The 23,729-nt window shown below is 46.3% G+C and overlaps 1 protein-coding gene across 2 annotated transcripts in view; it reads left to right on the top strand.

The window, feature by feature from the left end:
* Positions 1 to 16,211, top strand: part of ZBTB17 (zinc finger and BTB domain containing 17) — a 330,328-nt gene extending 314,117 nt beyond the window's left edge. For both annotated transcript variants that reach the window (XM_086921685.1, XM_086921684.1), the window contains exons 14-15: positions 3,309 to 3,398; positions 15,638 to 16,211. In XM_086921685.1, the coding sequence (XP_086777811.1) occupies positions 3,309 to 3,398; positions 15,638 to 15,924 (377 nt within the window). In that variant the 3' untranslated portion in view covers positions 15,925 to 16,211. The remainder of the gene's footprint in view (positions 1 to 3,308; positions 3,399 to 15,637) is intronic.
* Positions 16,212 to 23,729: the final 7,518 nt, after the last annotated feature.

The raw sequence follows: 23,729 nt of genomic DNA, 5'->3' as shown, positions 1-23,729 counted from the left end.
GAAGTTACTCTTGACTCCTTTGCAAAGGCCCCCTTTCTTCTGAGCTATCCTGGATATGATGCGTTATTGGGCCTTCCTTTTGAATCAAAGTAAAGGATATTCGAGCTATGATCCCCGTGTTTAAGCCTCTGCCCTCTGTGACAGTAGCGCTTAGAATCTTTTTGACTATTGCAACTTCCTCGTCATTTTGCATGGTGGCATATGCTGACTGTGCAGTGGGATCTGAAGTCTCACTGAGCCCAGCACCAAGAGAACCTGTCTGATTTCATCAAGGTGTCTGAGAAGACTGCAAGAGATTTGAATTAGTGGCTCCTCAACCGCAATTGGGGCCAGCAGTTGACCCCTCTTCCAGCCAAACCCAGCGCTGACGGTGATGACAGATGCATCACTGCTGTGTTTTGGAGATTCATCCAGTAAAGGTCTGCGGCGCAGACTCATCTCTACATCATTGTTGGAGTCGTGAGCCATTCGCTTTGTGTTGTAAGCTTTCCTACCGTCCATCAAGAGTAGTCTGGTTCAGGTTCTCCGAGGCAACACCAATGCCTTTCGGTATTGCAACGGTCTGGGCAGGGTCAAATTTAGGTCTTGCGCCCTGTGCCAGGAGGTTAGCTCCTGTGGAACTGGCAGAATTGTCAGGACATTTCTTTGATCGTACACCACCAGTGAGGATCTTTAAATGCCACAGCTGAAAAACTCAGCCAACTAATGTTAGTGGATCGCAAATGGCAGTTGCACACATAGGTTGCCGAGGGCATCTTCCAGCAATGTGGAGAAACCTGGCTCTGTCTTTGCCACTGTCAAGAACATACAGTGTTGAAAGGTTGCACATAGGAGTTCCCGAGAAGGCTCTCTCTATGAGATGCATTCTGCCTAGAGTGGAGAACAGTACACCTGTATGCCTCCCCACTGCCCACAAATAGGCCAATGTATGAAGAAGATAAAGAAATACAGTGTGGTACCTGAAAGTTCTCGGTATGATGTTATATCTAAGGTTTTTACCTTACATCTTCCCTGTTTCTCTGCCTCTGCTGTTCAGCCAGTGTGAGTGGAATGTTAGTGTGAGTGTGATGTCATTGGAGTGTTTGGTATTCTGTGTTTGGTATTCTGTGAGTGGACTGTCAGTTGGATCCTGGGCTGAGCAGCAGAGATGATGCTCCTGGTGAGGCTTTGATTACTTATATACTGGAAAACCTATCTAATCATCTAAGAAGAATAAACTTACCATCTGTAACCTATCTAAGTCTTCTGGAATTCCTTACCAGGATGTAACATATGAGCATCTGTCCTCTGATCTGATCAGGCTGCCAATCAGGAGCATCTCCTGATTCAGCAGTAGGGCAGGGTCTTGCGCCCAGGCCTGCACAATCCACACTTCTATGTGTGGAGATTGAGCTGCGATAGACTATTATATTTGATCTATCTCCTGAGTTAGTGTATTGCATCCTTGTGGCCAGTGTGTGACTTAGCGTGGCATTCGTATTACGGACCATTTGTAGGCCAAACTGGTGGACGTCATGTTGTTTGTATTGTTTTTTGCCCAGTAAGGACTTGCAGTGCGCATGGGTAAAGATGATCTGTCAGCCTGTTTTGGCCTTTTTGCGTTTACCTGTCCAACCATCTTTGTTCAAATCACCAGTTGTGATGCGATTTCTCAAAGGTTTAATTCACGTGTTTCCTTCTAACCCCTTCATGATGCCATAGTGGAACTATAGTTTGATCCTTACTTTTCTTATGGGCCCTGCTTTTGAGCCATTGCATAGTTGTCCTCTGCATCTCCTGGCCCTGAAGATAGATGTTCTCATCGCAATAACTTCAGCTCATTGTGTTAATGAGCTTCATGCTCTCTCTGATCAGCCGCCATACTCCGCTCTCTTTCCGAACAAATTGGTGCATAGGACCAGAGCTGCCTGTGTACCAAAAGTTGTTACTCCCTTTCATACCAGACTCTCCATCACAATTCTGATGTTCTTTGCTCCATCTAACCCTTCAAAAGAGAAGGAGAGACACCTTCATTTGGACCCTAGAAGAGAAGTGAGCTTTTTCATCAGTTGTACCAAAGACCATTGGATGGATGATGAGCTCTTTGTGGGGGTTCACTCTGCCAAAGGAAAGGCAAGGTAGTGCAGAAGAGTACTTTATCCAGGTAGATAGGCCTCTGCATTAAGATCTGCTACATGTTGGCAATGAAGCAGCCTCCAGAATAAAGGAGTACCCATTCCACCAGGATCAAGACTGCTACCACTTCACTGATATGCTGGGTATCGGTCCTGGATATCTATCGGGCTGCAATGTTGGACTAAATGCACATGTTCACAAATCATTATTGCCTTGTCAGCCAGTCCTGAGGGGAAGGGCACTTTGTTTGTTAATTCCTGCATGAATTTTTGGTCTGAGTAATTCCTCAGACCCACCAGGGGGAGATTCTGCTTTTATATCTATTCTAAAGTTGAGGAATCTGCAGTCGGAATTAAGCATCAGAAAAATGTTACTTGCCTTCAGTGGATACTCCAATCACAGATTTCTAAAAAATATTAATTGTTTAAGATAATATTGTTTGCTGAATGCCATTTATCCATTATTCTGCAAAGGAGGCCTTGCCTGATTTGTCTAGGAGCTTGTTGTAACATGGCCTCCATTTCTTTTTGATCACGTTATGCATGTCTTTAGATTATGGTGATGGGAACTAAATCGTTTTGGGATTGATCTTGAGCGTGGTAACCTTCTTTAGCGGTCCTTGGTCGTCTACCGTAGCCTACTCTGTGCTTCTCAGTTAAATGAATTTAGTAGATGGGCTTGCAGCTAAAGTTCACGTAAGGACCAGGCATGTTAAAGTTCATTTGGTTCAAACACTGCTGGCCCTGTTCATCTAACTTGGTCTTTCTGCTCTCTGGGTCCTCAGAACGGCTCCTAGTGATATTTGGACCTTCATGAGCTGTATCCGATTTGAAGCAGAGGTCAGCTACCTCAGTTTCTGATCTGAAGAGACTGATGGCCGCTATATCAGGTTTTACTTTCATTTTTAGACTCCTTCAGAGATATTTTTTTGTCAAAAGTTGTTTTTGTTTCTACTATTTGTAGTTTAAAAAGGCATGCACACAAGGAGTTTCAGGTCTTTACACAGAGTATAAAATGTGTTTCCACTATTTGGTAAAGCGGGGCTAGGTGCTATCAAACCTACAATGCTACCCACTGCTTTTCTAGCAGAGTCGAATGGTACTGTTCAAAATCTGTACGAATTACAGCAGCAAACAAAAGTTTTGTTTTTACTTCAAATATTGAAATGTTTTTCATTTTTTCCACAATGCCAGTTGTACCAGTGGCAGCCGATGTGACGGCAGACGAAACAGAAGCGCTTAAGGCAGAAATAACAAAAGCTGTCAAGCAGGTGCAAGAGGCAGGTGAGTTGTGTGTCTGTTTTTACCAATGGATGCCAAGAACTGGTTATTTTCCAATACGATAAACAGTGGAAGTCACTGTGAAATTTGGTTTTGAATAGCAAAGCTGTATCAATTTCATTCTATTTAATAAAACTTTAGGTATGTCTGATCTTCCACAGGAAAATGCCTTGAATATGTCCCATACCCAAACAATGCAACAAGAATAAGTGCGCATTTCTACCCACATCCCACTTCCACATCCAAACTGGATCACCATCCAGTTCCCATGCCAGAGTTGAAGTTCCTCAAAGGCATGTAAACACTGGCACATTTGTTTGAAGAGAATGTTTTTTCTTGTGTTCTCAAATGTTTTGGATACAGGTGGTTTGGTAACCGCATACGGAATGCCATCCCGGCCACAAACAAGCTTTAGAAGCTTGAAATATAAGAGATAAAGGTAATCTATTTTAAATTTACTTCTAAATCGGAAATGTGACTTTACAGACCGATACATTTAAAATCAAGATTTATTATTAAGATAAAATTGCAAACAAAAAAGGAAAGATTGACTCAGTAGAACATGTTCAGACTGGGAGGATGATTGCATAAAACAGTGACGCAAGCATATGGCACAATCAAATACTTCAAAGTGACAGATGACCCCAGTTGTCTTCCAAATTATAAATCCCACCAAATCGTGGTTTTGCAAGCTGTGCAACTAAAAAAATAAAAACCAGCATTGGCATAGCCAATAGGTCTCACCTTTGGGAACTTATAAGTGTTTAGCCAGAGCTATTGGCTTTGCCAATGTCTTTAAGCTATATTCTAGAGCAGTGTGGCTGCTTTGCAGCATATTGAGAAGTTATAATAAAAAAGTGTTATAAGCATTTTTGATACCTTCTATATAACCAAGAAGACGTTTTGTACAACTGAACAAGCCTATTAAAAAAAATAATGAACATAAAAAAATCTCTTCTAGTTCTTTTGTCCTTGCAATGCTGGCGACTTATTCCTGCCTGTTCCAATTCTTGTTTGTTATAGTTTTTGGGTGTTATTTTGTGGGTGGGGGGACATAAACAACGGAAGGGTAGAGGTTGGGAAGTAGTACCTGAATTACAACACGAGCAGCGGACGAACAGTAGGGGAGAATCAACAGATGCCACATACGAAGGGCAGACTGAGGTGGTGCTGTGTGATGCGAAGGTGTTGCTGAGGTAGTGGTGTATTGGTGCAGAGGCGGTGCTGAATGATACTCAGGTGGTGCTGAGTGATGCAGAGTTGGTGCTGTGCTGAGGTGATAATGCTCTGATGCTGAGGTGGTGCTGGGCTGATGCTGAAGTGGTGCTGTGTTGGTGCATAACTGCTGCTGAGGTAGGGCTGTGCTAGTGGTGGTGCATTGATGCGGAGGGAACAAGGTCCAGGAGCTGTAACCAACAACCGGTAAGAACAACCTCATAATTCTCTTCCAGGGGCTATGAACCGTAAAAGGGTCAGACCTGGGTGGAAAAGAACTACTAGCACATAGGAAAGTTTTCATTGTTGAATAATGCAAAAGAGAACATGAAAGATCTCTCAATGCATTAAAAGGAATATTTCACCGTAAAGGAGTTCAGTATCAGGGCTAGGAAGACAACCAATATATTTAAAGTTACACATACACACTTATGAAAATTCCAGGGTGCTTTTTTATAAAAATGTTTATTTTATAGTCATATATGACTTCATAATAACTTTCCTAAAAGAGTACTGAACTAACGTACTTTTAAATAAATGTTAGTGAATTTAGCAGCTGCATGTTTGGATAGTCTTATTGCTGACAAATCTATTTAAATAAACAGTAAATAGAAAGACGTGCAATTGGAGAACTCCAAGTCTGAGTTATTAGTGTCAGAACACAAATGCTATAACTAGTGCACAATTTGTGAGAAGTCACGCTTGCACAGAAGCCTGAATGTTGTTAAATGAATAATTTTTTATAATACCTGGTCATAAGACTAAGAGGTGCTAAACCGGTCAGTGAAGAGGGCATATTTCTACAGCGTCTTGCCTACACTGAGCAGCACAGGCATGTTAACTCTACTCAGTACAACCTGTCCGAGAGCATACTTTCTACTGCTCCTTGGAGCTTTTAAAGTAGTATGACCATGTTTGATTCCCACTGCAGCAGCACCCATGTGTTCTGGGCCAATTAACACATCAACAAAGGTTCACAGACCAATGGAAAAGCAGACCGGCCACAGCCATATAATAAATAGCGCATGCATAACCTGAGTGCCCCAACACAGTCCTGTGCCACACTAGATCTGTCTCATTAGAAGCACAACCACACCTCCCCTTTTCACTGTAGTCAAGCTGTGTACAGTACTTCTGCTTTGATGTACTGCAGTCTGGGGCCTTAGCTGAACCGACGGAGAGTTACAAGGTTGTCTCTGAATTCCCAAAAGCTGGAAGACTGCAGATTACCCCAACCAACATCAAACATCCAGTCCATGTGATTATCTTATCTTAACTGTTTGACAAACTCATACTTTCCCTGCATCATAAACCGTTTCATGGTTGAGTAATACAATGCTAAGGTGCACATACCAAGTCTATTAAATAACAAGCAATGGAGCAGGGCAGGAGAAACAACTACGAGCTTCAGTGTTCTAACCGGGACTCGTTTTAGAGGCTTTACTTTAATTTGGGGAATGCCCTGAATATTGCTTTCTTAGAAGTTTGTGCACTTCTTAGTAGTCAAATATGACTCCGCCCGGGCGGTATTGCTGATATGAATAAACGGTATGCCTCCCAATGGCAAGGAGCGCCGTGTAACGTCGTCGGGCCCACTTGGCCCCAGAACAAGTGCTTAAACATACCACTGATTAATTCAAATAGGGGAAATCGAGGGGTCCACGTTGAGGGAGGTTCTCGAAGTGAAGCCGCAGGTTGAAGGATGAACATGTGATGTTCTCACTCGGCACTCAGGACTTTGGTGCTGGTGGTGTGTCTCCCCTTGATGAATGTCGCCTCCACTGAGCCTTCAACCGGCCAGGTACACTTCAGTGGGGGCAAGTAAAACAAGTTTGCGCTATATAAAACAAGATTGAAAGGAAACCCTTGAAAGCGGCATGAGGGGTCAACTGGCAGAGCAAGAGACGGGAGTAAGACTTAAACAGCACTGACAGCAGAGTGCAGCTTGTGCAGGAAGTGGCAGTTACAAGGCATGGTGGGCACGATTTACAGGGCGTCTGAGTACCTGAAAACTGCAGCACTCTTGCTGTATGAGAAATCTGTCCCTTGACAGGGAAAAAGAAACAAGCCCGGCGGGGGCATGGCAAACGAACCCTTAACACGATCAGAAGTAGGCCAAAAAAGAGTGCTCTGAAAGTATCCTAAATAACTTGAGGAGTTGGAGCGCATGACAGGGGCAGTCCTCATTGGAGGATACAAAAGGCCAATAGGAGGGTCTACTAAGTGTATTCACCAAACAAAATCCTGTGTTTACAAAGGACAGTAAGAAGAACCAATGAAAACGATGGATGGTGCTTGAACCTCATATTGTAGATACAGCATGTCTCAGAGACCGCACATGCGCTGCCTAGGCGAGACCTAAAATTAACTTTGGATTGTCAAGTCAGAAGTCTTGCTTCTCCAGGGGCACAAGTTATCTGGAAAAGGTAGGCTTTGCTAATTGTTGATTTCCAATGCACCCCCACCCACCACAACCTCGCAGATAAACCATCTGTGTAAAAGAACACAGCTCTTCTTTTCACTTTTACAAAGGGCTTGCATGGTGGCATCTGGTTGATAGAGGGTCCACTAAGTAACACTGAAAATAGTTTGGTGTGCTTTTGATTTATTCTGTATTCTGTACTGTTTGTTTCTACTCTTTGTCTGGCTGAGTGGGTGTAATTCTGGACAGGGGGAGTTGCTTTCTGTTTAGTAGCTCAGCAGGCTGTGCTACCAACATTGAAAAGACTCCGATGTAGCAGAAAATTAGACTGGCAGAAATATCTCTATTCTATGTTTAAGGCAGTGCCTTAATTGCTCCTTTCTGTGCTAAGCCTTCAGCTATGTGTTGGAATAAGTGTCTGTTTGGTTATATTCCCGCTGAGCATCATGAACTTTAACCTTGGTATAGACCCTTGCGCCTTTCAGACACACATGAATAGTAAACAGAAGATGCTCTATCTTTTTGTTTTCAATGTGATCAGGGGCTACACCAGCAAGGCACGGGTAGTCCTTTACAGTTCGATCTGGTCAACTGGGCACTTTGCAGTTGCAGGACTTCTTTAGCTTTTGTGCCCTTAAACCTGAACAGAAAGCTATTCACCTAGCCCTTGGAGTCCACTCACTATCTTCGGAAGGAGTTCCAGCCCTTGGGGTCTCCCATCACCGGTTCAACAGCAGTAGCAGTCCTCTTTTTGAAGTCCTGTCTTAGTTCTGCAGATGCAGTCATCCTTGGTTCAGACTTTCTTTCTGAGTTCCACAGGTTTAACAGGTGCAGGCCTTATGTTCTTTTCAAGTCCAGTAGTGGTCTGAGTCTGGAAGCCAGGGGTGCCACTTTAATGCCAATTACGAGATTGTGGGTGGGAAGGACTCCCTAGCCACTCTTTCATCGTTTCCTGTAGGGTTGTCACTACACAATACCACACTGCATCATTGTTCTCAAATCCAAGATGTCAGGACCCTTCTTCCCCGGGACAGAGCCACAAGCACAGTCCTAAGTTGTTTCCAGCACAATTAGCCTCCTCTCCTGGAATATTGGTTCTGCAATTGGTTTCCCCCCTCTGGAACAGATTCCAGCTTGTCTACTAACTCAAAGGGAAGGGCAGGCTATAGTGTGATTCACATTTGCTTATCATACATCTGTGGCCAAAGTCCTCTGGCCATCATAAAGGGGGAGGTCACACCTTCTCTCACCAATAGACCTTTTGTTCCCTGTTCCTGGGAGTGCTTCACACCTCCTGGCATGGGGACAGCAGTCGGTCACGGGTGATATATGCTGTAGTTAATTGGAAATAGCTGTTAGAACTTTAAAGCAAGAAATCAATGACATTCTTAAGTCACCTTTGCATGAAACGTTTTAAAAAATCTGAGTTCAGAAATGAATCTGGTTTAATATAACAATTTGATTTCGAAATACTATAGTGGGTGGTCCCAAATGGAAGTTGGCACTTATTGATTTGGCTAGTGCATCCTCATGTTGCCCAATGGGACTACCAGCCTTGCTACAGGGAAAACGCCAAAGGTGAGTTTTCACTGTCAGAAATATCGTGTACCCTGCTTTTAGGGCTTCTAAGACTTACCCTAATAGAATTATGTAGGGATCAGTCATAGTGTTAATAACATTCCTGGAACAGCATCTAAACTAGACAACCACTAAATGTGCATTTGCATAAGCTTGATTACCATAACTTCATGAGACATTTACAGAATATTATGCTAGAAATGTACATTTGATGGAATTGCAGTTCAATAGCACGTTTTCGTACTGACGTGAAAGGGGTCCCCGCACTGGAAGACAAAGGCTCACAACATTGTGACATGTTGCATCCTTTCACTGTTTCAAACAGAAACTGAATTAGGATAGATTATTGAAAATAGGCACTTTATCAGTATGTTCTGTTTTATTTTATACATTTTTTTATTATGCTTCTACAAGTACTGTTCCTCTTAGTTAGAAGCATGCAATGGTGGTCCCACTGTTAAAAAAAAAAAAAACAACGCAGACACTGCTCTTACTTCTAACTTTCGTCCTATCTCTCTTTTACCTGTTTTTTCTAAAGTCTTGGAGAGACATATAAATGGCCATTTGTCTAAATTTATTGAAACAAATGAGCTGCTTCACCCCCCTCAATCTGGCTTCAGGAATGGTTATTCTACCGAGTCCACTCTACTCGGAGTCACAGAAGCTCTTCGTCATAACATCGACAAGGATAAGACCATGGCCTTAGTGCTCCTCGATCTGAGCGCGGCTTTCGATACGGTTTTGCATATCGTACTCCTTAAGGCCCTTCCGTGCTCGGGTGTCACAGGGACAGCCTTGAGCTGGCTTAGCTCGTTCCTTTCCGATAGAGCTTGGTAAGTTTTTTCATCTACCTCTAAATCCAAATCCCATCCCTTGCCTTTTGGGGTTCCCCAGGGCTCAATTCTCAGCCCTTTGCTGTTCAATATTTACATCCGACCATTTGCTGTCTTAGTGGAAGAATCTGGCTTGTCGCTTTTTTCATACGCAGACGACACCCAGATTCTTTTCTCTTTGTCATCCGATAAACTATCCGAGCCCTCGGCACTTAGAGCCGGCCTCAGTAAAGTTATGACATGGATGAACGTCAATTTTTTAAAACACAATGGCGATAAGACTGAGGTTCTGATCCTTGGCAAGGACCGCAGCCTCTTGGGCCCCCAACATTGGCCTCCAGAAATGGGTTCGCTTCCTCAGCCGGCTACTCAGGTACGTAACCTGGGTTTTATTATAGATGAGTCTCTCTCTATGCGGCAGCATGCGACCAGGGTTGCGGCCACCTGCTTCACCATTTTGAAATGGTTAAGGAAGAACTCAAGGCACTGAAACTTAGTCTCCGCCAGGCCGAAAGACGCTGGCGTCGAGGATATACTCCCGAGACAAAAGCTGTCTTCTCTTCTCAGCTGAGGGAATACAAGTCTGCTATAGCCCGGGCTAAATCCAGCTATTTCTCCAATAAGATTTTGAACTCTACTAACAAATCTAAAGACATTTTTTCTATTGTTGAGGAATTATCTAACCCGGCGAGAGTCACCATTGCCCCGCTTCCCTCCCAGCCTCTGTGTGACTCCCTGAATCAGTTCTTCGTGGACAAAATTGTTAAAATCAAAACCAGCATTTCTGCTCACGTTTCATCCACTTCTTTCCCCCCCAGCACTTCCTTTCACCCCATCACCCACACCCTATCCCAGCTCCCCCTCATTCCAGAAGAGATTTTTCTCTCCCTTTTGCTCAGTTTCTTCTGGCTCCCCTAGCGACTGTTGCCCCCCCTCTGCCCTGCGAGAAGCTTTTACTTCCTGCCCGGACCCCCCTTTAGCCCTCTTAAACAACTCATTAACCTCGGGGGTGGTCCCGGGTTCCTTCAAACGGGCAGAGGTGGTCGCCATCCTGAAAAAACCCACGGCTGACCCGTCCACCATGAGCAACTATCGCCCTATCTCCCTCCTTCCCTTCCTTAGCAAAGTCCTGGAGTCCCATGTCACTCAAACCCTTACTTCTTTTATTGAGGACTCTTGTGTTTTGGACCCCCAGCAGGCTGGGTTCAGACCTGCGCATTCCACAGAAGCAGTCATCCTCTCTGTGATGGACGAACTACGCAGGGGCGCCGACTCTAACACCTGTCAGGCCCTGGTTCTTCTAGACCTGTCAGCCGCCTTTGACACGGTCGACCACGATATTTTGGTCGACCGTATCAGAGAGGCTGGCATCCAGGGCACTGCCCTGGATTGGGTGCGCTCTTTTCTGACTCACCGCCATCAAGCTGTCAGACTGTCCCAGTTTTCTGCCTCTCAAGTCGAGCTGACCTGTGGTGTCCCGCAGGGATCCTCCTTATCCCCTCTCCTTTTTAACTTATACCTAGCCCCGCTTATCCGTTCCCTCCGCCAATTCAATGTCTCCGCGTTCAACTACGCGGATGACATTCAACTGGTCTTCACTATCGACTCCAGTGACCAATCCATCTCCACTTTCCAAAACACCCTCTGCTTCATCAGCGATTGGATGGGCACAAACCATCTGAAACTTAACCCCGACAAGACTGAGCTGGTGCTTGTCGGGGGGCCCTCTAATCCCTGGCACTCTTCCTTTTGGCCTGCCAGTCTGGGCAGCCCCCCTTGCCCTGTCAACTCAGCAAAAAGTCTGGGAGTTGTCATAAGCAACGACCTTTCTATGACACCCCAGAGCAGCGCTGTAGTCTCCTCCAGCCATTTCCAGCTCAGGAAAATACGCAAAATCTCCCGCCTACTTACCACCGATGCCCTCACTTTGGCCCTGCTTGCGTTAGTCATGTCTAGGCTTGACTACGCAAATGCACTTTACGTAGGCATTCCTGCATACCAACTTAGGAGACTCCAGCTGATCCAAAATCAAGCTGCCCGCTTGATCTATCATCAACCTAGAGATCAGCACGTCCAACCTCTCCTAAAAAGTCTCCACTGGCTTCCGGTTTCTGCCCGCTGCAACTTTAAGCTTGGTTGCATCATTTTTAAATCCCTCACTGGTCATGGTCCCTCCTTCATTTCTTCTTTGCTTCATCCTTATGTTCCCTCCCGCACTCTTCGGTCATCTCAATTGGCCTTACTTTCTGTCCCCAGATTCAAGCGGAAGAAACACGGTGGCCTCAGGTTTTCTTTCTTAGCCCCGTCTTTTTGGAACACCTTACCTCTTTCTCTTAGGTTGCCCTCCCCCTACACCACATTCAGATCCTCCCTCAAAACTCACCTTTTCACTGTAGCTTATTACTAGCCGTCATTCTGTGTTATGTTATCTTCTGTCTCTCCTCCCTGCTCCCTCTGTATAGCGCCAAGAAACCTAATGGTGTTAGCGCGCTCAATAAGTTAATTTAACATAACATTTAACATAACAGTGTGGATGCTCCCTCCCCACACCTAGCGCACCGTGGTCCAGGCCCTGGTTACATCCTGGCTGGATTACAGTAATATCCTCTATCTGGGTATCAACAAGGAAATAACGCGCAAACTTCAGCGAGTTCAAAATTCTGCTGCAAGACTACTCTGCCGAGTTCCTAAAACAGTTTCGCCATCCAAGTCACTAACTGATCTCCACTGGCTTTCAGTGGAGAACCGCGTAAAATTCAAAGCCCTCACGTATATGTTCCGCATCAAGCATGCCAAGGCCCCCGAATATGTACAACAGCTTGCCACTCCTTATGTTCCCACCCGCACAATCAGATCCTCTACTCAAGCCAAATTCCAAATTCCGAGAATTAAACTGTCTCGCATGGGAGGTCGCTCCTTCGCCTATATTGGCCCTACTCTCTGGAATTCGCTCAAATTGTCTCTTCGGCTACAATCTGATCTTTTATCTTTCCGTAGAGCCATCAAAACTTGGCTTTTTAGCCAATAGTTTTTAGGGCTCGCCTGCTGATGCGCTTGCGCATAGCTGGCGAGCTATATTGTGGCTTAAACAGAGCTTAACCATCTCGGCGATTTGTTGCAGTGCCCGAGAGCGCGTGCACATCAAAGCCACCAGCCTCCTCAGGCATCTCAAGCTTCCCCCAGCCGGCATTTCTCCTCCCCTAATTATTCACTGCACGGCCGTCCGGCCGGCACATCAAAGGCTGCTGCTCCCGGCCCCTATTCTTCTCTTCTTGCCTCTCCCCGCCCCCCCTTCCCACCACAGCAATGCCGAGGGCTTGTTTATATTGCAGCCTAACCATCTCGCACGCTGCTCTTGAAACAATAACCGCTGTTGGTCATGATATAATTAAACGCTCTAATTATTTTATCAGGGCCGCACAGAATTTTATAAAGTCTTTTGCTGGCATTTTCGTTTTATGCTGATTGCTATTTTACACCTTTCACATGCTGGCGATTTGCTTCAAAGGAATACATTCATCCTGAATCCGGTTACTAGAGCTTTCTCCTCTTCTGCTATATATGGGTTTTAGTTGAATTTCATTGATCTCTTTTACTAATGATTTATAAAAAGTGCCACCCACCACACAGCTCCACCTACACAGCTCTCCCGATGCACCCCCCACACAGCTCCACCGATGCACCCACCACACAGTTCCACCGATGCACCCACCACACAGCTCCACCGATGCACCCACCACACAGCTCCACCGATGCACCCACCACACAGCTCCACCGATGCACCCACCACACAGCTCCACCGAGGCACCCACCACACAGCTCCACAGATGCACCCACCACACAGCTCCACAGATGCACCCACCACACAGCTCCACAGATGCACCCACCACCCAGCTCCACTGATGCACCCACCACACAGCTCCACCGATGCACCCACCACACAGCTCCACTGATGCAACCACCACACAGCTCCACCGACACAGCTCCACCGATGCACCCACCACACAGCTCCACTGATGCAACCACCACACAGCTCCACCGACACAGCTCCACCGATGCACCCACCATACAGCTCCACTGATGCAACCACCACACAGCTCCACCGACACAGCTCCACCGATGCACCCACCACACAGCTCCACTGATGCAACCACCACACAGCTCCACCGACACAGCTCCACCAATGCACCCACCACAGAGCTCCACAGATGACCCCACCACACAGCTCCACTGATGCACCCAAGACACAGCTCCACCGAGGCACCCACCACACAGTTCCACCGAGGCACCTACCACACAGCTCCACCGATGCACCCACCACACAGCTCCACCGAGGCACCCACCACACAGCTCCACCGAGGCACCCACCACACAGCTCAACAGATGCACCCACCACACAGCTCCACAGAGGCACCCACCACACAGCTCCACTGATGCAACCACCACACAGCTCCACCGACACAGCTCCACCGATGCACCCACCACACAGCTCCACTGATGCAACCACCACACAGCTCCACCGACACAGCTCCACCGATGCACCCACCACACAGCTCCACTGATGCAACCACCACACAGCTCCACCAATGCACCCACCACAGAGCTCCACAGATGACCCCACCACACAGCTCCACTGATGCACCCACCACACAGCTCCACCGATGCACCCACCACACAGCTCCACCGATGCACCCACCACACAGCTCCACCGATGCACCCACCACACAGCTCCACCGATGCACCCACCACACAGCTCCACCGATGCACCCACCACACAGCTCCACCGAGGCACCCACCACACAGCTCCACCGAGGCACCCACCACACAGCTCAACAGATGCACCCACCACACAGCTCCACAGAGGCACCCACCACACAGCTCCACTGATGCATCCACCACACAGCTCCACTGATGCACCCACCACACAGCTCCACTGATGCACCCACCACACAGCTCCACCGATGCACCCACCACACAGCTCCACCGATGCACCCACCACACAGCTCCACCGATGCACCCACCACACAGCTCCACCGAGGCACCCACCACACAGCTCCACCGATGCACCCACCACACAGCTTCACCGATGCACCGACCACACAGCTCCAGCGATGCAGCCACCACACAGCTCCACCGACACAGCTCCACCGATGCACCCACCACACAGCTCCACCGATGCACCCACCACACAGCTCTACCAATACACCCACTAAGCTCCACCTATGCACCCACCACACTTCTCCACCGATGCACCCACCACACAGCTCCACCGATGCACCCACCACACAGCTCTACCAATGCACCCACTAAGCTCCACCTATGCACCCCCCACACAGCTCCACCGATGCACCCACCACACAGCTCCACCGATGCACCCACCACACAGCTCCACTGATGCACCCACCACACAACTCCACCGATGCACCCACCACACAACTCCACCGATGCACCCACCACACAGCTCCACCGAGACACCCACCACACAATATTTCACTTCTGTTCTTGGATTTTCGTCACAATAAAAAACACTCAACATAATCTTCACAAAAGTTATTTACAAAAGGTTAAGCTATTGCCATTACAAATTAAATAAATTATTTAAGTATTAATTATTTTAAAAAATTAAAAGCCATTGTTATTTGTAATATCAATACATCTAAGTCACGTAAATACAAAACATGTTGCATTACAAATGCTGTAGGTGTCACATTTGCGAAAGTTAGAACTATTGGCATTGTAAATGACAAAGCTATTCATTTAGCTCTTTAAAAAAAAAACACATAAATAAAAAAAATCATTTATAAGACCAATAGCTCAAACTTTCCCAATGTGAGCCCTATTGCATTTCCAGTGCTTGTTGTTCCCTTTTTCATCCTGCTTCCTCTGTCAGCGCCGGGAAACCCTTTGGGGTAGCTGTGCGCTGTTATATAAATTTAAACAAATAAATAAATAAATATCATTTTGTGCGCTTCTTGAAGCTGGATCTGATCTGCCATTGATGCAGATTTATAAATCCATTTACTACTCTTACAAAAATGGTGTATTTATACAAGTTTTCAGTTGTATCTTGTTCTTTAAGTTGATGCAAGCCAAGTACCAAGATCAGATTGATGGCTTAATTTCAACAATCTAAGAATATAAAATGTTCTGCTTTTCTAATAATTAATTATTCTATTACTCCTTTCTCATACCAGATCCCAACACACAGATCCTGTATGCATGCGATTCCTGCGGGGAGAAGTTCCTGGACGCCAACAGCTTGGCACAACATGTTCGGATCCACACGGCACAGGCCTTGGTTATGTTCCAAGCGGACACAGACTTTTACCAGCAGTACAGTTCATCCACCAACTGGCAGACAGAGCAGGTTATCCAGTCGGAAGAGTTGCTGTTCAGAGCTAGGGATGTTGCTGAAGTACAGTCCACCACTGTGATCTCCGAGGAACCTCAGACTGTTGAATGCCACAGCCCTTCGGAATAAAGTACAGGAAATGACTCAAATGACACTTCTGACTCAAGCAGCAGAAGTGATGTGCTTCCGGTTTTCCTGACTACTGAGAATTCAAAGTACTCCTCCCTTCTGCCCACAAAAGCACACGTCTGAAAGCTGAGACGATCTGTCTCACAAAACTTATGAAGCTTTATGTACATTTTATTTAATACAGAGACCACATAAATTATGTATAAAAAGCACTCAACTTGGGCAGCAAGAATAATCAGCTTCTAGGTTTGGTGATCAATTGAAATAAATCATATTTTCTATTTAAACTGATTACAGCATATTACACTGACATTAAGGCGGGGATGTCATGGGTTATTCCGTTGCTGTTTGTAAAACGAATCCTTCATGCTGGTGTTGCCTGCTTCTTGGTACGTTTGACTGGCTTGTTTCAGTTCTCCAAATACTTCTTTAAAAATAAGGATCCTGAACACCTAGGTTTATGTCAGAACATCGAAAAAAGTTTTGGAATTCACATAACTGATACAAATCTTCAGGTCAGAAAACCAGGATTGTTTTATGGATTCAGATAGCAGAAGTTGCTCAGTTCACATTCCATATAGCGTGGCATCTTTTTCTGCCATCTCCTTTTAATATTATCTTGGTTTACAACAGACTAATAGCACAGTAAGAATGTTGTTTATCTTTTTTAAATGGTTAGTACTGCTTCAATCAAGTTTTGTCAGGCGAGTGAGTGTTGGCCTCATTTTGTGGTCCGTGCACTGCTCCACGTTTCTTGCCATATCTTGCATTTTAATAACATCTTTTGCAGAAAATGCCAGGGCACATGTTAAGCTATACAGATTTGTAGAGCGCTTTATTACCCAGGAGGATATGCTGGCACTGAGCTGGTGTGGTCTAGCCAAACCTAGGGCCTAGTGGGACTACTCAAAAAGCCAGGTCTTCCGCCTCTTGCAGAAATCAAGAACTTAAGAGAGGCTCTTGTGTGATGCCAGGTCTTTCCACGCCTTAGGAGCGATGTAGGAGAACTGGACTTCTGTATGTTTGGGGGGGTGTACAAGTAGGAGTCTGGACAAGCAGAGGTGTCTGGAAGGTTTGCAAAACCATATTCAATTGTTAAGGTATGCTGGGGCCAGTGTTATGGGCCTTGAAAGTGTGGGTGACGAGTTTGAAGTGTGCTCGTATGTGTATGGGAGAGCTAGTGGAGCTCCTTTAGTTGTAGTCTGATGTGAGCGTGGTGTTTGAGAGTGATTCCATCCACCGAGTTCTGAATGATCTGCAGCATTCTTCTGTCTTGTTGATCCAGGCACAGAGGATGTTCCTGTAGTTCAACACACTTATAATTAGAGCATGTGTGACTGTTTTCCAGGTGCTGTTCGGGAGCCATTTGAAAATCTTCCTCTGCATCTTCAGGGTATCGAAGCTTGAGACGATGACCGCATTGACTTGGGAAGTCATGTTGAGTTTGTTGTCAATGATAATCCAGAGGCTCTTTGTGTGACTGGTGAGCATGGGTGTCTATCCTAGCTCTGTTAGACACCTGGTGGAGTCCCACAATGAAGTGCTCTTTCTGAAGATCACCATTTCGGTCTAGTTGGTGTTCATCTTCAGACAGTTGGTCTTCATCCTGTGGCAGAGTACAGTCATGCAGGCATTGAACTGTATCTGGTTACTTGGCATCTCTTTCATAAGGGAAAGAATAAGTTTCATGTTGTCGGCATAGAAGACGATGTTGAGGTGAGAGCCAATGTTGCTTTCTAGAGGAATCACATATGCGTTGAAGAGGGTTTGGCTGAGGGAGGATCCTTCCAGAGTTCTGCAGATGAGGTCGCAGCTATACGAGGTGTACAGCTCCAGGCTGACTGACTGGGTCATTCCAGCAAGGAAGGATCAGATCCATTGGGGTGCACAACCTTGGATTCCGATGTCATGTAGGTGTTGGATGGGAATTTGGGTGGGAGTCGGTGTCAAATGCTACGGAGAGGTTCAGGAGGATGAGTTCCGCCTTGTCTCCCCTGCCCAGAGTCATAGGGATATTATCCGTGTTCGCGATGATGGCATTTTCCATGCTTAGACGGGGTCTGAAACTAGACCTAGTGGTGTCGAGGAGTTAGTGGTCATTGACGTAAATAGTCAGTTGATTTTCTCTAAAACCTTAGCCGGGAGATTGGTTTGTTTGTTGAAGGTGGGTGGACGGTTTCTTCAGCAATGGGAGGACAGTTAAGTGTTTCTAAGCATCTGGTAAGATCACGTAATAGGTGGAGGCATTCAGAATGGGTGTGAGCATGGCAGTGATGGGTTGCATAAAGGTGCTCCGCTTAGACTTGTTCATTTTTGGGCTGCTGTGAACTTCTTACAGGGCTTGTTTAGGTTCTCAGCTTTGCAGACTAAACTCATGATTGAACGTAGAATGAGATAATTATTCAGAATCTCTCTGGCCAATTCTCTTACTTCATATTTCTGTTTCTTGTATTTTGTGCCGAAATCCCCACTGTCCTGCTCGTGGAATGTGCAGTTACATGTCTCGGCAGATAGCTGTCGAAGTAAGTTTAGCTGGGTAGAGTTGGCTCATTCCACCCGCTTGCTGCTTTGACCAGCCTGCTTTGTCCTCTTGATTTTGCACACGCCCCAATTTAGAAATGTAATCACCATTGTTAGAGTGAATTGCAGACATTAGGGTGAAATGCAGGACAAGGCTTTCTGGTGAGAGACGATTTTTACCCCTGCCAGCTAGTCTAGAGCTTAATCTGGATATGTTATTCCATTAGCATTCAGTGCAATCCAGTCAATACTGGGCACACGTTTTCTTTTGCTTCTCAATTATACAGGACACCTCGATGGAGTAAGTCAGTCCAGCCTGCAGGGAGTTGGTCTGACAAGTCTTTGACAGAGCTGTGACATTATCCAGTGCAGTCTTGTGCTGGTTGCCCCATAGGGTGAAACTCTGTGCTTCCTTTAGAATAACGTTCTCATCTTGGGGTTTTCATTGATACTTGTAAATCCTAGATTATCTATGTGTATGTGCGGGATCCCAGAACACATTTTTATTTATTTAGCATTTTCATCTTTAAAAAAAAAATTGATAACGAAAACATGCTCATACGCAACAGCATATTCCCTTTTTTATAATTTCACCACTAGGGCATATAAGGTTATAGTACATTGACTGAAAATACCACTGCATAAAAGCTCTTAAGAAAGAAAAAGGAAGTGGGATTGGTGCTCCTATTCTTAGCCTGTAAGAAGACCAAAAATTAACACTTCAGTTTGAAGAATCCTGGTGGCTACACTGCCCCTTCATGTTAACTGAGGAAGGGTCCCAGGAAGCTTGGTGTCTTTTGAACTTTTTTTTACACACAATAGTGTGTCTTAGGACATAGTATAGTGTGCACAGAGTCCAGTGGAACCCCAAAAGTAGCACCTTACTCCCTATTTGTGGTAATGTGGTCGAACAGTAAGGTTTTATCAGAGGACAGTGTTAAGCAGTTGTTGTACACACTCAATAAGCAAATGATTTCACACACTCAAAGACTATACTTCAGACCAATTATTTTTGTATAAAAATATTCTTTGTTAATTTATTCCTGGAACCAAGCAAGCCTCGCACAGGTAAGTGATAAATATTTTGCAGTAAATATTTTGCAGTAAATATACATTTGTAACACAGTTTGGATTGTAATTGTATATACACTTTGTTTTGATTTACATTACAGTTACTGAAAAATGCAATGCTTTAGAAATACAGTACTTATACTTTGTATATGCTTTGGAGTAAAATTACAGGTAAGTTACTCTTTAGATTACTTTTCTTACACAGTGCAGTATACCTGGATAATGCACTAAGACATTTCCTGAAAACAGGTAAGTTAAAGTGTTTTGTTATTTGGTACAATTTTAAAAGGATTTCTTAGTTTTTCCAGTTCCGCACTTAAAAACTTTTCCTAGAAACACAATCAACGTTATCCTATGGGGGGAAATAGTGTTAACTGTTTAAAGGTAAGTACTATGTTGTGGGAGTTGGTATTCTGGGGTTAGACTCAGGAGCCCTCCAGGATCAAGGATACACTCTTGTTACACCCTCAGCGGCACTAGGACGGCCGGGTGCAGAGTGCTGAGGCCCAATGTTATCCAATGGGGGATAGTGGTCCTCCGGTTGGTGGCTGCTGACGAGTAGGCCACTGGGTTGAGGGAGCAAAGCTCCTGGACTTGAGCTTAGGGCACATGGGGGTTTAGGCCAGCACAAAAGATGCACCCTCAGCGGCACTGGGGCGGCCGGGTGCAGAGTGCTGCTTGGCGTTGGAAGCCCTGTAGCTTTCAATGGGGAATCTCTGGTTTGCAAAAGGACTGCAGGCTCGGGACGAAGGTCTTCTGGGTGCGACCACCACTTCGAGAGGTAAGTTGGGATGTTGGGGGTTGGCTAGGCACCGTCGGTTGGGCAACCCAAGGCGGTGGGGCGTCTGGTGCAGGTGTGCCTTTTAGGTTTGTATCTTCTTACCAGCTCCTGGTCATGGTTGGGAGGACCTTCCAGGTTTAGGCTGCAGGCGTTGGCTGGAGGCTTGAGGCAGGTCAGGGATTGCTGATCTCAGGTCAGGATCGCCAGGGAGACCTCCCCTTGGTGTTTGCCCTCTCGAGCTCGGGCAGTAGATGGGGGTTGCAAAGTGGGGCAGATTTGGGGTTTCCGGCAGGGGCCAGAGGTTGGAGATGAACAAATCCGATATTCATGGGAGACAAAGTCTTTGGGATGGAAGGCAGGCAGGTCCTCTGGGTTTCTCGAGGTTGCTGGCTGCAGGACACACCGGTATTTCGCAGGAGCAGTTTCGAGGTGGACACAGGCCGGTAGGGCTGGGGCCAAGTCAGTAGGCGTCTTCTTGTTAGTTTCGCCACGGCTGTTCGGTCCTTATTCTTCTTTTCTTCTTGTGGTTTCTTGTCTGAGGAAGCAAGGTTCAGGGGTGCCACTAAATGCTAGATTTAGGGGCGTTACAGGTAGTTAAACGTTTGGGCCCTATGGGTCCCTTCCCTGGGGTGGGTACACCCCATATTATGCCTCGCTCCAGTGGGAGGGGGCATAAGCCTTTCCCTGGTTAGCTGGGTCCCCCCATCTGTAAGATAGCGGGGACTGAGAGTTGTGCTTAACCGTGTCTCGCCTCCCCACCTGAAGGGTGTAGTTGGCAGAGGTGGGCACACCTCTCTTTCTCACTTGTTTTTCTCGCCGGTTCTCCCACCCATGTGGTGGGGGGTCATAACCAGTAGCTGAAAGCAGCAATTGGTCTGGGGAAGCTCATAAAGGCTGCAAGCCTTTGAAGCTTCCCCTTCGTGGACCCCACCCATCCTGGGGGAGGATGTTTTGTACCTCGTCCCACGGTGTACATTGTTTCAGGCCCCCGAGAGCAACAGGCTCTCGATCCAGGGGTCCGGAAACATGTCTTGTGGTGGCCGCTGAAAGCAGCCACTCAGTCAGGACACTAGCGGTAGGTCGTTTTTCAAGGGGCATCTCTAAGATGCTCTTTGTGTGCATTTTTCATTAAATGCCACACTGGCATCAGTGTAGGTTTATTGTGCTGAGAAGTTTGATACCAAACTTTTCAGTGTAGCATTATGGTGTTGTGGATTTCGTAATGACAAACTCCCAGCACTATATACTCTTAATGGCAGCACTGCACTTACAATGTCTAAGAATGGACTTAAGAAAAATATCAAACAGGGGAGGGAGTAAGTAGAGAGGTATTTGGATAGAATCCACCTCCTGTTCAACGTTTTTATAAACAATAATATTCTACCCTACAATCATGCGGAGCAGCAAGGAGGTATCTACGGGCGAGGGCAGAGCAACTATCATTGTATATTACGAGGCCACCTCTTCTGTGCCAGCTCATGGAGTCAGACTACCCTTCCTATTAAATACCAATTTGATTTTTTGAGACTACAAGGGAAAATTACCCTTTTTTTCTGACATGCCAATTTTGTATGCCAGTTTTTGAAAAATAGTCATACAATATATTTAAAAAAGATGTTCGAGGCATGTGGGCTGCTGAATTCATATCTGCATAGATCGCCTCCTAGTCTTTGGGCCGGATGATTGAACATTGTTGTCCTGGAAGAGTCTTCGAAGTATCAGGAGATAGGTGGCTCCTCCCCCGGACTACAGTGCGCATGGGCATCCTCTCCATCCTCAGATTGTTTTTTTCCACCATTGGGTTCGGATGTCTTTTTCTTACTCAAGTTCGGAAACTTTTCTAAGGGCCAAAAGGCCTTCGGGGTCGTCAATATTGTTATTTCGATCGGTGCCGAGTACTTTGTTCAAGTTCTTTTCTAGCAGGACGTCGAAGAGAGCCGCGTGGCCTTTTCGACACCAAAGGCCAGATCGACTATGGAACGGAGCCCGTTCAAACGATGGCCCCTTTGCAATTCTAAGTACCCACACATCGATGTACACCCGGTGTGCAACAAGTGCTTATCTCCGGAGCCCAATGAGGCCAACTGTCTAGCTTGTGCTCAATTCAGATCGAAGAAGACGCTTCGACTTCGACGTGTGGCGAGGCAAACGATGACGAAGCCAGCGCCCGACCCGGTGAATATCTTCGGTGAAGAAGACGATGAGGTCGTCGAGACTGAGGATCCAGAACAGCAGTCGGATCCCGATTCGGAGCATCACTCCAACTATTATGAAGACGATGAAGAAAACGTTGAGGATGAAAACGTCGTCGAGGTAAGGGACGACGCATCAGCCTTCGGAGCCGTCGATGACGACTGGAGCGATGAACCAGGCCCAACTGTGAGTACGGGGCCCAAAACAGACACTGAAAGACTTCCAAGGGCTCGGGTCGAGGCATCGCCGGAAGGCCTTAGCCAAGATCATATCGAACATTCTATAGCCCAGCGTCTTGGCCCGGCTAAGAATATATCCCACGAGCCATCGGTTGAACATTAGCAGTCACTGCTTGAATCGAAACCGAAAGCCATGGAGTCAAAATCGAAACAGAAACCGCTGGAGACAGTCTTCGGATCGAAGGGTTCGAATCCATCGGATTCAATAAAGAAGAAAAGTGTCGACGACCCTGCGGGGTCACAAACAAAGGGTGTCGAACCGAAGATCGGTCCATGACTAAAGTCAAGCACGTCGAACCGACGAGGTAGTCGACGGACAGCGACACAAACAAGGGACTCGAGTCTCAGAAGGTACTCGATCCGAAGCAACGAGTCGACAGGCCACAGCTCGTCAAGGGCCTCGAGCCGAAATCAAAGAGCAGCTCGAAGGAGCACATCGAGTCGAGGCGGAAGAGCGCGCCTCCAACGCAACAGGCGCCAAAGTCGACGCAAGGCGAAAAACATGTTGGCGAAAAGACAAAGTCGGTCGGACCAGTAACTACGCCGGCCCCGAAGAAGGTCGGTCTGTCTACAAAGCCTATGCCAGGAATAAAATTCGGACTGCCCCCGACTGCACGGCCTAAGGCGTTCGATCCAAAAACGGGGATCGACCCGTCCAATAAGGTGTCCATGGGAAAAAGGAGTCATTCTCTGGAAGAGGACATTATTTACCAGGAGCCCTCCTATGATGAGCAGTCGAAGCTACATATAGACTCCGACTCTGGCATGCTTACTATTTATCAGAGGAAGATCAGGTCACAAAAATCCTCTGGAAACATAAAATTCCACTCAAAAAGAAAAGGGATTCTGCCACATCACCTGTCCTTTTTGAGACTGTAAGGTACCATGGCCAGGACACTTTTGCATACTCACCCACACGCACTAATGAGGATATGGAGTATGACTACAATGAAGAATTTAGTTACCCTGTGGACACGGATCAGGATGACCAGACTCAAGCC

The sequence above is a fragment of the Lissotriton vulgaris genome, chromosome 5, assembly GCF_964263255.1.
Source record: "Lissotriton vulgaris chromosome 5, aLisVul1.2, whole genome shotgun sequence".
Taxonomy (NCBI): Eukaryota; Metazoa; Chordata; class Amphibia; order Caudata; family Salamandridae; genus Lissotriton; species Lissotriton vulgaris.
This window is presented reverse-complemented; position numbering and strand designations above follow the sequence as displayed.